At 41.3% G+C, this 14757-nt stretch overlaps 1 protein-coding gene across 5 annotated transcripts in view; it reads right to left on the minus strand.

Moving 5' to 3' along the window:
• Positions 1–14757, minus strand: part of taf2 (TAF2 RNA polymerase II, TATA box binding protein (TBP)-associated factor) — a 184384-nt gene that overhangs the window by 96977 nt on the left and 72650 nt on the right. For all 5 annotated transcript variants that reach the window (XM_061673613.1, XM_061673614.1, XM_061673616.1 and 2 more), the window contains 2 exons: positions 10384–10497; positions 4200–4299 (listed from right to left, as the gene is read on the minus strand). In XM_061673613.1, coding sequence (XP_061529597.1) covers positions 4200–4299; positions 10384–10497 — 214 coding nt within the window. The remainder of the gene's footprint in view (positions 1–4199; positions 4300–10383; positions 10498–14757) is intronic.

Here is a 14757-nt window from a genome sequence, read left to right on the forward strand (position 1 = left end):
GGTACTCCGGTTTCCTCCGAAAAACATGCATGCTAGGTTGATTGATGACCATGAATGCGAATGATTGTTTGTCTATATGTGCTCTGCGATTGGGTGGCAACCAGTTCAGGGTGTACTCCGCCTCTCGCCTTGGGTCACCTGAGCAACACACGACCCAAGTGAGAATAAGCGTTAAGGAAAATGGATGGATAGATGTGACAGCCCAAGACAAAAAGAAAAAAAAAAAAAGGTATCTTGGTGTCATAGCCTAAACCCAACAGAAAGCCTGCCATTTTTAGTTTACTTTCACTGTTTGACCTATTTTTCCCCTTTTATAGCAGTCATATTTTTACACTCAGAGATTTGATCTGATCGATCCAGGACACGCTGGATAGACTACGTCCTTCGGCTGGCCTGGGAACGCCTCGGGATCCCCCCGGAAGAGCTCGATGAAGTGGCTGAAGTGGAGAGGGAAGTCTGGACGTCCCTGCTAAAGCCTACTGCCCCCGCGACCCGACCTCGGAAAAGTGGTAGAAAATGAATGGATAGATGGATGGATGGATTTCAAACTTGGTGTGTCTTATTTAAAGATAAGGAAGATGAAAAATTATTAAAAGCTTTTGATATTGTCTCATGCTGTTGCCGTGGTGAGATGCTGTTCGCCGTGCTGTTGTGCTGCACATAATTTTGAAGTGCAATGAAAATATACAGTTTCAGGCAAATAATCTGAAAATTGTGGTCCATATTTCTATTAAATGGATCCACAAAGTGCCAGTACCCCAACATGGCCAGACTGCGTGGGCCCTTAATAGCTGCTCACAGCTCTCGTTAATATTATTATTATTTTTAAGTTAATGGAATAAAACGTAACCCTATTTGTTGAATGGAAGCCCACCTAAAGATATATTTATTCATCAAGCCTTTTCCAGCGCGTGTCCCGGGACCTTTTTCTGGTGAGTGATCAAACGTGTGGCTACTGGCTAGCCAGGCTACTATACGAGAGGCTACTATTACTTGATTCGACAGAGAAACAGACCAGTGTCCTCCTCTCAATCGACAAGAAATTGTCAATTATAATTACTTGCTACGTCAAGAGATCACCAAACTCAGAAAGTGCTTGGAATTCACGCAACAGGTGAAAGAGCTAAGATCAGATAACACTGTGCTTCGATCAAACATGATGTCAACGTCAGCAGAACTACAAACTCTTATCTCTAAAATCATGAAAGAAACTACGCTGGACATTCAATCACAAAGCATGTGCGCCAATCTCATTTTCTCAGGCATTCCAGAAAATGTTCCGGAAGACCACGAGGCACAGATTAAAAAGTTCATAATGTCCGCGCTCAAGATACAGTCGGGAAGCTCTTACCCAGGAAACCGACCACGTCCCATCATTGCAAAGTTTGAACACGTTCAGCAAAAAGTGTTTGTGAAATCAAAAGGTCGTGAGCTCAAAGACACTTCGTTTGGAATGAATGAGCAGTTCCTCAAGGAAATCAACAAGAGGCGTAAAATCTTGTACCCGATGATGAAGAATCACCACGAGAAAGGCAAACGAGCGTGGCTAGTTGTCAATAAGCTATATGTCGATAGCCAACTGTTCCGTGATGCCAACGTCACGCCCTGGCTCTTCCAGAGAAGTACTTCTTTTGATCTGTTGTCGTTATTGTCAAAAGCGTATTGTATTTTGTTTCATTCTTTCCACTTTTGCTTAGACAAGCAAAAAAACAGAATCACGCATGCCACGTGCATGAATTCTCACTCCTATCTGTCTGCTTTCCTGTGCTGCTTGTTTCCACACACACGAAACACACAGGTCGCTCAAAACTCTTCTTGTGCACTACAAACAACCACCACACACACCATATTATCCCCTTGTCACTAATGTTTGTTTTCTATGTTCAGTGTTTGTCCGTTACCCTTCTATGTACACTGGCTTTGCTGGACATTAATATAGCAATCCCTATCACCCTCTCTAAATAAAATTTTCAATACAATACCAAAAACATCTCCCGAAAAATGCCCAAAAAAACCAACAAAGAATACATCGTGCCAAATCGATTTAAAATTACTATACACGCACCCTTTAAATGTCACACTTAACTTGGCATGTCAATGGCATTCGATCGCAGGCAAAGAGAATTAATATTATGGATTATATCACAAAATTTAAAACAGACCTATTACAAGGAGGACCTCCCATCACCTTATTGAGTCAGAAGAAAAATACCTCATTGACTCTAATTTCACTCAGGCTATCTCAGCCGGAATAATAGTTCATAAAAGACTACTTTTTACAATAAATACTACAGTAGCAGATCCAGAAGGTCGATGCATAATTATACAGGCTACAATATTTAACAAATTTTACACAATTATCAATGTATAGCCTCCTAATAAAGATGATCCAGCCTTTTTTCACATGCCCTTTTCACACTTGTTAAACTTGTCAGCCAATTCTACAATTGTCATGGGAGGTGACTTTAACCTTAAGCTAAATCCCCTAATAGATCGCTCAAATCTCAAAAGTAGCAATCAGCTCCAATGCCCCAACATACTAGAGCAGTATATGTACGACTTTGGTCTTGTTGACATATGGAGGCTGAAAAACTGTACAAAAAGAGAATACACATTTTTCTCATCGGTTCACCGCTCTCTCTTAAAGGAATATATTTTTTTCTCTCAAATCATTTGGCAGCTCAAAGAATTACCTCCACAATATACCCAATCATCATCAGCGATCATGCACCAATTTCTCTCAATCGAAAAATTTAGTCAAGTCGGGACCCCCACCACTTTAATACGTCCCTGTTGAAGGACACAGATTTTGATTCTTTCGCGAGGAAGGAATGGGACGAGTTTTTGAAATTCAACGACTCCCCAACCATATCCCCATCTCTGCTGTGGGAAACTGGGAAAGCTGCATTGAGAGGTCGAACCATATCATACTCTCATACAGAAAAAAACAATTTAAAAAAATTGAAAATGGAATTGAGGAAAAAATTATAACACCTCAAAGAAGAATATGCAATTAATCCGACAGATACGCTTAGAAACCAACTTCAAAAGGTAAAACATCAATTAGACGTTATCTTATCAAAAATAACAGATTTTCTACAACAACAGTTAAGATACAGTAACTTTGAGTACAATAATAAATCAGGAAAACTTCTTGCGAACCAACTTCAGCACAATAAAGAAAAGTCATGAATTACAGCCATTCAAGATTCAAACGGCAACTGTACGCAGTCACCGCTAGAAATAAATGAAATATCTAACATACAATTATTATAGCAGCTTATACAAATCTTTGAACAACGCAGACCAAAAATACATTGAAACTTTAAGGCTCTAAACATTCCTCAATTAAATACACAAATCAAAGACAGCCTTGATGTTCCTTTAAACATCACAGAATTACATAACACATGAAAAAATATGCAATCGGGACGAGCGTCTAGCCCGGACAAAATCGCCGTCGAATTCATTAAACATTTCTGGCCAATATTAGCGCTTCTATTTTTAAACAAAGGTCAAATAAGTAGCCATATGAACACATGTTCAATTAAATTGTTACTAAAGTTAGGTAGCGGCACGGAGGACGACTGGTTAGAGCGTCTGCCTTACAGTTCTCCGCCTGTGTGGAGTTTGCATGTTCTCCCCGTGGTTGCGTGGGTTTTCCTCCCACATCCCAAAAACATGCATGGTAGGTTAATTGACAACTCTAAATTGCCCGTAGGTGTGACTGTGATTGCAAATGGTTGTTTATTTATATGTGCCCTGCGATTGGCTGGCAACCAGTTCAGGGTGTACCCCGACTCCTGCCCGAAGATAGCTGGGATGGGCTCCACCACTCCCGCGACCCTTGTGAGGATAAGCGGCTCATAAAATGGATGGATAAAGTTATTCCCGGCTAATTATTGGCCCCTATCACTGATTAATGTAGATACCAAGATTATCTCGAAAGCCATCGCAGCGAGACTTGAAAAGGTACACCCGTCGATAATCCACTATGACCAGACAGGCTTTATTATTACATTAAATCATTACCTTATTCTCAGTATATTTTGGAGGGAATTACAATTTACAATAACACAGTAGAACTTAATCAGCATCAGATTGCTCGAATATCCAAATATTATTAGAAATGTGTCCAAGTTTGTGAAACAATAACAATATAAAATTGAAAAACAAAAACATTTAAACAAAGCGGATACCTTTTTGATCCAGTGCCGGTATTCATTCACTCCGAACGTCTTCTTCAGATAAAGGCCAAAGATATAGCCTGAGATTCCCTTCAAAACCCACTCATCAGCCCTACAGAAGTAACAACATAGCATTAGCTATTAGCATGACGTTGAAGTTCACACTAAATATGCACAAATGTCACTCAGTTGCTTTCCACATCGCTGCTAAATTAGCAGTGCTATTGTCATTTATAATCCAGTTACTTGCTCAGCCAACTGTTGACAATATGCAAGGATTTGTGAATGGAAATACTGAACAGGTTGGATCAATTGGAATCATTTAACATAGCCCACAACACAGGATACTGGGTCACGATAATCTTTTGGAGACGGCCTCGAATCTGACCTTTGCTGACTCTGATTGCGAGGTAGAGACAATGCTCAAATTTGGCCACACAGTTTGTGACTACCCAGATTAAGCAGTATTTAGCAATTAACAAGTGATCAAAAATACTTTTAGACATATTTCTACATTAATCACTTACACTGGTCGATTTAAGTGTGCAGACTGTTCACAAGTATGTCTAATTACTGATCAAATAACAACACAACAGTGCCTTGAAAAATACCCCTAGACTTTGTCACATTTTGCGCCCTTACAACAACAAATTAAATATTTTATCTGATTGACCAACACAAAAGTAGCGCATAATTGTAAAGTAGACCTGAAATTGTACATAGTTTTCAAAATGTAATAAATAAAAATCGGAAAAAAGTGGTGTACATTTTTATTCAGCCCCTCTGCATCAATACTTAAAAGAGCCACCTTTCGCTACTATTACAGCTGTGTCTTTTGTTGTATGTCTCAACCAGCTTTGCACATCTAGACGCTGAAATTGTTGCCCTTTCCAAAATAGCTCAAACTCGGCCAGATTGGATGGCGAGCGTCTGTGAACAGCTAGTTTCAAGTCTTGCCACAGATGGGATTTACTGCAGGTCGAGGCTTTGACCGGGCCATTGTAACACATTAATATTCTTTAATCTAAACCATTCCATTGTAGTTCCGGCTTTATGTTGAGGGTCATTGTATTGCTAGAATAAAATAGAATAGAATAGAAGCTTTATTGTTACTGTCACAGGAACAATGAAAATCTGTTAGGCATCTCCTGATTTGCAGCATTGAGGTAAACAAAGTAGACAAACCAGGGCTGTACGATATACAGTATTGTTTGATCATTTTCATTGCGATGTGTACATGCGCAATAGTCACATCACAAAGGTACTGGTGATGTATCGGGCAAAAGAACTCTGGTAACCAACATGCACTGCGCACCTCATTCCACCAATCACAATCATACTGTGAATAGTTTAAACTCGAAAAGCATTCTCCAAGTAAGAGGCACAATGTTCTTGCTTCAAGGTGTTTGTCACTCCAAGCTGTAGTTTCCTGTAAATCTGACACGTAATAGAAATAATTGTACAATGAATGTCAGCTAACCTAAGTGCTTGCATACAGTGATAAGACAAAACTAGACATGCTAATAAGATTAGCACCGAAGTTTCTGGAAATTATAACCCTTCAAACAACACATGGAGCAGCCCAGAGGTTTGGTGTCATCCCAGGGTTCTTCGGCGGACGTTTTGGAGTATCCATTCTTCAAGGGGAGCTTGAGGTAATGTTCAAGTACATTTCATATGGCTCGCAAGCAGGCAACAAAACTTGCTAGCTAGTGCTAGCACTCACGTTTGTACGTCAACATACTGCCATTCTGTCGATTTATGCGCTGACGTTTTGGTAAACATTGGTTTGTGCGCGCGAATAAAGGTTGACAACGGCGAGCAAGGCAGTTAATGCACCGTTTCAAGATGTAATCCTACTGGTTGACAGACTTCTTCATATGTCACACTACACAGAAGAAAAAAAATAATCATGTGAGATGTTTCATTTTGGCGTTGCAGGGCCAAATCATTGGTCGTGGAGTTTTGTCGTTCCTGACAAAATACAGCGCCGTGAAAAAGTATTGCCCCGCTTTCAAATTCTTAGATTTTTGCATAGTTTCCCCCACTTAAATGTTTAAGATTATCAAACAAATGAAAATAGATAAATATGACCCAAGTGAACTTATAATGCTGTTTTTAAATGGTTAAGGGGAAAAAAACTATTCAATGTTACCTGGCCCTGTGTGATAGTAGTAATTACCTCCTTCGTAAAATAATTAATTGAGGCCAATCACAATTTTTGGTTAATTACCTCCAGAGCTGTTCCATGAAAAAACAATCTAACAGAATCTGCCCCAATAAAATCAAGCCAGACAAAAGATCTAAAAAAGCGGCAACAAAATGACACAATCGAAATTCCAGAACAGTCGAGAAATAAAGTAATTTTGTATTTTGTCGCGGGCCACATTGTAGTTATGGCTTCCATCGGAGGGCCGTTATGACTGTGAACCCATAAAATATTGTCTCATATAATGACATACAGTGGGTACGGAAAGGATTCAGAACCCCTTAAAATGTTCACTCTTTTTTTTATATTGCAGCCGTTTGCTAAAATAATTTAAGTTCATTTTTTTCCACATTAATGTACACACAGCACCCCATATTGACAGAAAAAGAACAGAATTGTTCAAATTTTTGCTGATTTATTAAAAAAAAAGAAAAACTACAATATCACACAGCCACAAGTATTCAGACCCTTTGCTCAGTATTTAGTTGAAGCACCCTTTTGAGCTAATACAGCCATGAGTCTTTTGGGGAATGCACCTGGATTTGGAGATCATTGCCATTCCTGCTTGCAGATCCTCTCCAGTTCTGTCAGGTTGGATGGTGAAGGTTGGTGGACAGCCATTTTCAGGTCTTTCCAGAGATGGCCAATTGGGTTTAAGTCAGGGCTCTGGCTCAAGCCACTCCTTCTGTAGTTTAGATGTGTGCTTCGGGTCTTTGTCTTTTTTTAAGCTGAACCTTCAGCCCAGTTCTGGGCACTCTGGAGAAGGTTTTCGTCCAGGATATCCCTGTACCTGGCCGCATTCAGCTTTTCTTCGATTGCAACCAGTCGTCCTGTCCCTGCAGCTGAAAAACACCCCCACAGCATGATGCTGCCACCACCGTGCTTCACTGTTGGGACTGTATTGGACAGGTGATGAGCAGTGCCTGGTTTTCTCCACACATGCCACTTAGAATTAAGGCCAACAATTTCTATCTTGGTCTAATCAGACCAGAGAATCTTATTTCTCACCTTCTTGGAGTCCTTCAGGTGTTTTGTTTTTTGTTTTTTTTAGAAAACTCCATGCGGGCTTTCATGTGTCTTGCACTGAGAAGAGGCTTCCGTTGGGCCACTCTGCCATCAAGCCCCGACTGGTAGAGGGGCTGCAGTGATGGTTGACTTTCTAGAACTTTCTCCCATCTCCCGACTGCATCTCTGGAGCTCAGCCACAGTGATCTTTGGGTTCTTCTTTACCTCTTTGCCACAAAGTATAATGCCTTGGTTTCCTTTACATTTACAATACTTCAGGATGAAAACTATGTAGGTGTTTAAAGTAGCTGAAGTTTAGGTTTAAAATTATATCTGTTTTAAGATGCTCACAGAATTGCGCTGACCTTCAGGACTTCTGAAAACCTCAGGTTTACGAAATATACTTTGTTGCCACTGTTAAAGAGTGGCATTACTGAAGACAAAAGGCATACAAATTAGTGATGCACAAAAATGAAAATTCTTTTTTTTTTGTTTGTTTTGTTCTGTTAGGTAAAGCAGAAAGGAAGAGCTGTATCCCTTTTCTGCCGTAACAGTTTTACTGTGTCACAGTGCACTTTAAAAGCTGTGGTTTCTTTGTATTCTGATGGATATTTAGTGAGAATTACAGTCGTTCAGTCGAACAGAACAGTCTTTAAAGGGGAGTGACAGAAAAAAAAACAAAGGGAGAATGAAACAGTAACAAAATAATATAGTTAAGAAGACAACAAAATGAAATGGAAATTCTTGCTGAAACCGAAAACTGAAAAACCCAAGGCCTAAAACCTAGCCTAAAGAAAATCAATTAGTCAATCACACTTCATTTGTAAGACACTTTTCATACCAAAAAAAAATGCAAAACAAAGCATTTTACATCAATTAAAATATAAAAATCAAACCCGCTAATTATTAATTGTAAAACTATGCCAATCATTAGTACAATTTAATTTATTGCTATGACTTCAGATAGCTTCGCGATTAGCATGGCGTTGCCATCCATCTTTTGTCTTACACTCTCCCCGTTCTTCGTTAGTTTATTCTCTGTCATGGAGGTGATGATTAGTGACTTACGCTGCGCTGACATCTCACGTCCGCCTCGGCATCGTATTTAGCCACGTTAAATGTAGCTCCTAGGTAGCTGGGGCGGCTGCCTCAAAATAGCATGCAACAAGCATTCCAAACCCGAACAGAGGAAAGCAGCGATGTTAGGCGACAATAGGGACGCTCTGTTAGGGCTAGTAGTCGTTAGCATGACGACATAAAAGCCACGGGGTTCCCATAAGTCATCACGAAATGCAAATTTGAATCATACTGTAAAAAAGATGTTTTTCTTTGTTATTAATGTGTGTTTATATTACTAGTACCGTATTTTCACGACCATAAGGCGCACTTAAAAGTCTTAAATTTTCTCCAAAATGAACGGGGGGCCGTATAATGCGGCGCCTTATGTGTGCACCGAGTTCCAAAATCTGTAAATATTGTGTGACTTTGAGCGCTCAGCTTGACTGACTGGGAGCATTTCCTGCCAACACGCTGCTTCTATAGAGGAAAGGCGGACGTGACTGAGGACAGCATGCGGATGTTAAAAGGGGAAGGGTGCGCGTGAAAGAGGACGCTAAAGACACGCCCCCAGTAGGTATATAGTTCCGGTATGTGCAAAACAACATCTGTTTGGCTAAGGACCTCCGAAAATGGCACCTACGAAGAGACACGTTTACGAAGCACAGTTTAAACTGCAAGCTATCAGTTACGCGGAGGAACATCGAGCAGCCACGAGAGAATTCAAGATCAACAAATCCATGGTACGCAAGTGGAGGAAGCAGGAAAACGCCGGCATCATTGCTGAAAAGCCCCTCGGCAACGAGACTGACTCCGAGAATGACGAGAGGGAACCCGGCATGTTTGATGGAGAATTTGCTCAGCTGTTCATTTCGGATACAGAAGATGAGGACTTTGATGATTTGTGGATGAGAATTGATCAAAAAATAACGGGAGTACATTGTTAAATACTTCAATAAAGTACAACCGAACTCACTGTTTACATTGTTAAATACTTCAATAAAGTACAACCGAAATCAGTTTTGCTCCCGCTGCCTTTTTAAAAACATACGCAAGCATGCATGCTTTAGCGTGCATGCATACTACCGTGTGTTTTAAGTTAGGATATGTTTTCCCATGCCTACGCCCAATAATACAGTGCGCCTTATGTATGTGTTAAATACAGAAATAGACCTGTAACTGAGACTGCGCCCTTTAATACGGTGTGCCCTATGGTCGCAAAAATACGGTAGTTATGCATGTGCCGTGAGTGGAGAGTGTGTGTAATAAAGTGACCTCCCAGTCAATTCTACTGGATATTCAGTAAATCTCCACAGCATTATTGCTTGTTAATAGTAAATGATTCTTTAAGGGCTCTTTATAGTCTCGACTTTATAGTCAATTTTGCAGCATAATTAAACGTATCACCTGGTCATCAGGGTCCATTTGTTCTAGCAGACAATGTTCCACGGTCGCCATTGTTGTTGCTTGGTTCCTTGTTCCAGAAAGGAACGTAAAATGGTCAACCGGAAATGGCCCCAAAATGCAGAGGAAACTCCACCCTGTGGTGTCCTAGCCAATACTAGCCGTAGAGACACCCCCGACTTGGAGGAGAACTGCAGTACATTTTCATAACAGCGTGCGTGGGTTGCGCTCGAGTATAAAGGCAAACTGCGCTGAGGATAGCCGCGGTCACCGACCGCACGAGTATAAAGAAGCATTTACTCTGAGGTGTACACACTCGCGTGCACCAGCTGTCAGCACGTGACATGTTATCCATGTGACGTTTTATTTCGGTGAAAAAATCTCTTTCAAAAACCAAAAATCGACTTTTGGTGTATTTTTGACCGAAGCATTTCGGTGGCCGAAATTGTGATGCATCACTAATGCCAAAACAACTATCAGAACTATTTATACGAGTGGGGTTTAACAGAAAATGTGTCTTACCAAGACATCCTGGAGATGAAACAACCAAAAAATTGCTGAGCCAAGGCCTGGGCAAGGCAACGACGTGTCAAAGGGGTCTGGTCGATGATCATAGCGCTATGAAGAAGGTTGGTGCTGGAAGACATGGCAAAATCCTGTGAAAAACGTGAGGAGGGGATGTACACAAACCAATCGGCAGCAAAAAAATAAAAGGCATGTAATGGTAAACCTAACCTTTAGCTGAAAGCGTTTTACAATGTTGCCTCATTCCCAGAATAATACATGGATAGCAATGGAAGTTCTAAGGCCTCAAAAGTCATGAAATTTGAACTTCAAAATGAATTTTCAGTTTACTTCGCCTCAAAGGTTGGAATCACTGTTACTGACCCAGTACACTGTCAGTAATTTTCGGTTGCATAGAATTAAAATGTGGTAAATTGATGTAAATTTCCCCTTTTTCCTCAAAATTAATCAAATACTTCGCTAGTTCTTCAATCATGCAGCCAAAATACATGTTCGAATTAAATAAAATCAAAGGAATTCTTTGTCAGTGTATGTTTAAAAAAACAAAACAAAGAATGAGCCATGCATGGTATTAAAACAAAAAAAAAAGAAAGTCGTGATGTACCAAAATGTGAATTCTTGGCCGAAACCAAAAAGTGAAAATGACGAACCAAGGTAAAAAAAAACAAAAGCTGAAACACAAAGGAAAATTATGATGAGCGCTGCCAACCTGTAGAAATTTGCTTCCAGAACAATTTGTCTGAATTTCCATATTTCTAAAATTATGTCAAGAACATTCGCGCGGGATGGTTATTGCAGTATATTATGTAATAGGATAAAAATAATTCAATGTTCAATTGCACAACATAAGCAATACGCTATAATTGTAACTGTTAATAAATCTTCAATATTAATAATTTTCATGTATTTATTGCATCAACCTTGTCATGGCAGACGCACTTGCAGCCAAATGTCTTCTGTTACATGGTATTTTAAAAATAGCAGTGACTGGGTTTTCATTAAAAACAATATTGGGACAAGGAGCTGGATATCCAAGAACACAACCTGTGGCACCAGGTGTCATAAGTGCTCATCAATTTACCCTTAGGTGGCATCAATGCACTAAACTTGCCCAGTCTGGCGGAAATCAAAAAAGAAGAAGAAACATGAAGAATGGATACTGTGTTGTGATATAAACACAGCAAATAAAGTGAATAAAAAAAAGAAATACAGGACTGATTCTTGAGAAATGCCACATGATCAATCATGCAATGAACCTAGACGCTACATGCTAACGTAAGCAACTTTCCATCTCGTTCGTGATCAGCAAACAATCTTCCTCCCCTGTTCAAGGAGTGTACATAAAAACAAGTGCGTCAACTGCGAGGGAAAAGGAGTAGATATATTGTGAGGGATACGTTGAGACGGTGAATGGCTCAAATCTTTGCATCAGATTCAGTCGAGTTGCGATTAACCCACTCTTAGCAAATGACACAATGAAATTCCTAATAAGACAGCCATGCATTCATAGCCTCAGAAAGAAAGGAATTAGAATGCAGACATGCAAACACCAAAGGCATGAAAAAGGTGACAAACAAAACAACAACATTGCAAGGTGGTCTGGGTGGTGTGGGGGCGGTGATCCCTGGGCCCTCGCTGAGATTTTTATTTTATTTTAACATAAATTAAGCAATCTGGAAGACTCTGAAGAGAGCAACGAAGCAAAAAAAAAAAAAAAAAAATTAAAAAACTTATTTACTCCAGTACAGTGGGGCAAAAAAGTATTTTGTCAGCCACCAATTGTGCAAGTTCTCCCACTTAAAAAGATGACAGAGGCCTTTAATTTTCACCATCGGTATACCTCACTTATAAGAGACAAAATGAGAAAAAAGAAATTCAGAAAATCACATTGACTTTTAAAGAATTTATGAGCAAAGTATGGTGGAAAATATGTATTTGGTCACCTATAAACAAGCAAGATTGGCTCTCACAGGCCTGTCATTTCTTCTTTAAGAGGCTCCTCTGTCCTCCACTTGTTACCTGTATTAATGACACGTGTTTGAACTCGTTATCAGTATAAAAGACACCTGTCCACAACCTCAAACAATCACACTCCAAACTCCACTATGGCCAAAACCAAAGAGCTGTCAAAGGACACCAGAAACAAAACTGTAGACATGCACCAGGCTGGGAAGACTGAATCTGCAACAGGTAAGCAGCTTGGTGTGAAGAAATCAACTGTGGGAGCAATTATCAGAAAATTAAGACGACAAGACCACGGATAATCTCCCTCGATCTGGGGCTCCATGCAAGATCTCACCCCATGGGGTCCAAATGATCACAAAAACGGTGAACAAAAATCCCAGAACCACACGGGGGGACCTAGTGACTGACCTGCAGAGAGCTGGGACCAAAGTAACAAAGGCTACCATCAGTAACACACTACGCTGCCAGGGACTCAAATCCTACAGTGCCAGATGTGTCCCCCTGTTTTAAGCCAGTACATGTCCAGGCCCGTCTAAAGTTTACTAGAGAGCATTTGGATGATGCAGAAGAGGATTGGGAGAATGTCACATGGTCAGATGAAACCAAAATTGAACTTTTTGGTAAAAACTCAACTTGTCGTGTTTGGAGGAGAAATCAGAATCAGAATCATCTTTATTTGCCAAGTATGTCCAAAACACACAAGGAATTTGTCTCCAGTAGTTGGAGCCGCTCTAGTACAACAGACAGTCAATTTACAGAACACTTTGGAGACATAAAGACATTGACAAAAAACAATTGTGCAAAAAGATGCAGAGTCCTCGAGCACTTAGAGCAGTTCGAATGACTAATATTGCAATAGTCCGGTGCAATGACCATTGTGCAAAGGGCGCTGAGACTTCAAGGAGTGTATGCGGTTTAAAGTGACGAGTAGTGCGATCATCTGGGACAATGTCGGTTGTGCAAATGTTACAGATACTCCTCAATCAGTGTGCAAATGGAGCAGATGCTACTCTGGCATGAGTGGCCAGTATATGCAAATAGAGCACCATGGCGAGACAACTACAGTGAGTGCACGAGTAATACATAATTGGCCTCACAGAAATGTGACAATGAACTCAAGTCAAAAAATTTCCAGCTTGTTGTAATGGAATTATAGGTTAGGTATTTAAGAAGTTGATCGCAAGAGGGAAGAAGCTGTTGGAATGTCTACTAGTTCTAGTTTGCATTGATCGGTAGCGCCTACCTGAGGGATGGAGCTGGAAGAGCAGACGGTCCGAGAGGATTTTGCACGCCCTTGTCTTAGTTCTGGCAGCGTGCAAGTCCTCAATGGTGGGTAGGGGGGTACCGACAATCCTTTCAGCAGTTTTGATTGTCCGTTGCAGTAGGGGTTTGTCCTTTTTTGTAGCAGCACCAAACCAGACTGTGATGGAAGAACACAGGACTGATTCGATGACCGCTGTGTAGAACTGTCTCAGCAGCTCCGGTGGCAGGCCGTGCTTTCTCAGAAGCCGCAGGAAGTACATCCTCTGCTGGGCCTTTTTGAGGACGGAGTTGATGTTGGTCGCCCACTTCAGGTCCTGAGAGATTGTAATTCCCAGGAACTTGAAGGTCTCGACGGTTGACACAAGGCAGCTGGACAACGTGAGGGGCAGCTGTGGCAAAGGATGCCTCCTGAAGTCCACGATCATCTCTACAGTCTTGAGCGTGTTCAGCTCCAGGTTGTGTCGGCCGCACCACAGCTCCAGCCGCTCCGCTTCCTGTCGATATGCAGACTCGTTACCGTCCTTGATGAGGCCGATGACAGTGGTGTCATCTGCAAACTTCAGGAGCTTGACAGTCGGGTTCGCTGAGGTGCAGTCGTTCGTGTAGAGAGAGAAGAGCAGCGGAGAGAGGACACAACCTTGGTGGTGGTGACCTCCCCCAGCCTGACCTGCTGTGTCCTGCCCGTCAGAAAGCTGTAAATCCACTGGCAGATGGAAGGTGAGACGCTGAGCTGGAGAAGCTTGGTTGAAAGGAGTTCAGGGATGAGGGTGTTGAACGCTGAGCTGAAGTCCACGAACAGGATCCTCGCGTAGGTCCCTGCACTGTCGAGGTGTTCTAGGATGAAGTGCAGTCCCGTGTTGACTGCATCATCCGCAGACCTGTTCGCTTGGTAGGCAAACTGCAGGGGGTCCAGCAGGGGACCTGTGACACTCTTGAGGTGGTCCAGCACGAGACGTTCAAAGGACTTCATGACCACAGATGTCAAAGCGACAGGCCTGTAGTCATTCAGACCAGAGATTGCAGGTTTCTTGGGGACTGGAATGATGGTGGAGCGTTTGAAACAGGATGGAACTTCGCACATTTCCAAAGATCTGTTGAAGATCTGAGTGAAGACTGGAGCGAGCTGGTCCGCGCAGACTTTGA

Source organism: Phycodurus eques, chromosome 4 (genome assembly GCF_024500275.1).
Source record: "Phycodurus eques isolate BA_2022a chromosome 4, UOR_Pequ_1.1, whole genome shotgun sequence".
NCBI lineage: Eukaryota > Metazoa > Chordata > Actinopteri > Syngnathiformes > Syngnathidae > Phycodurus > Phycodurus eques.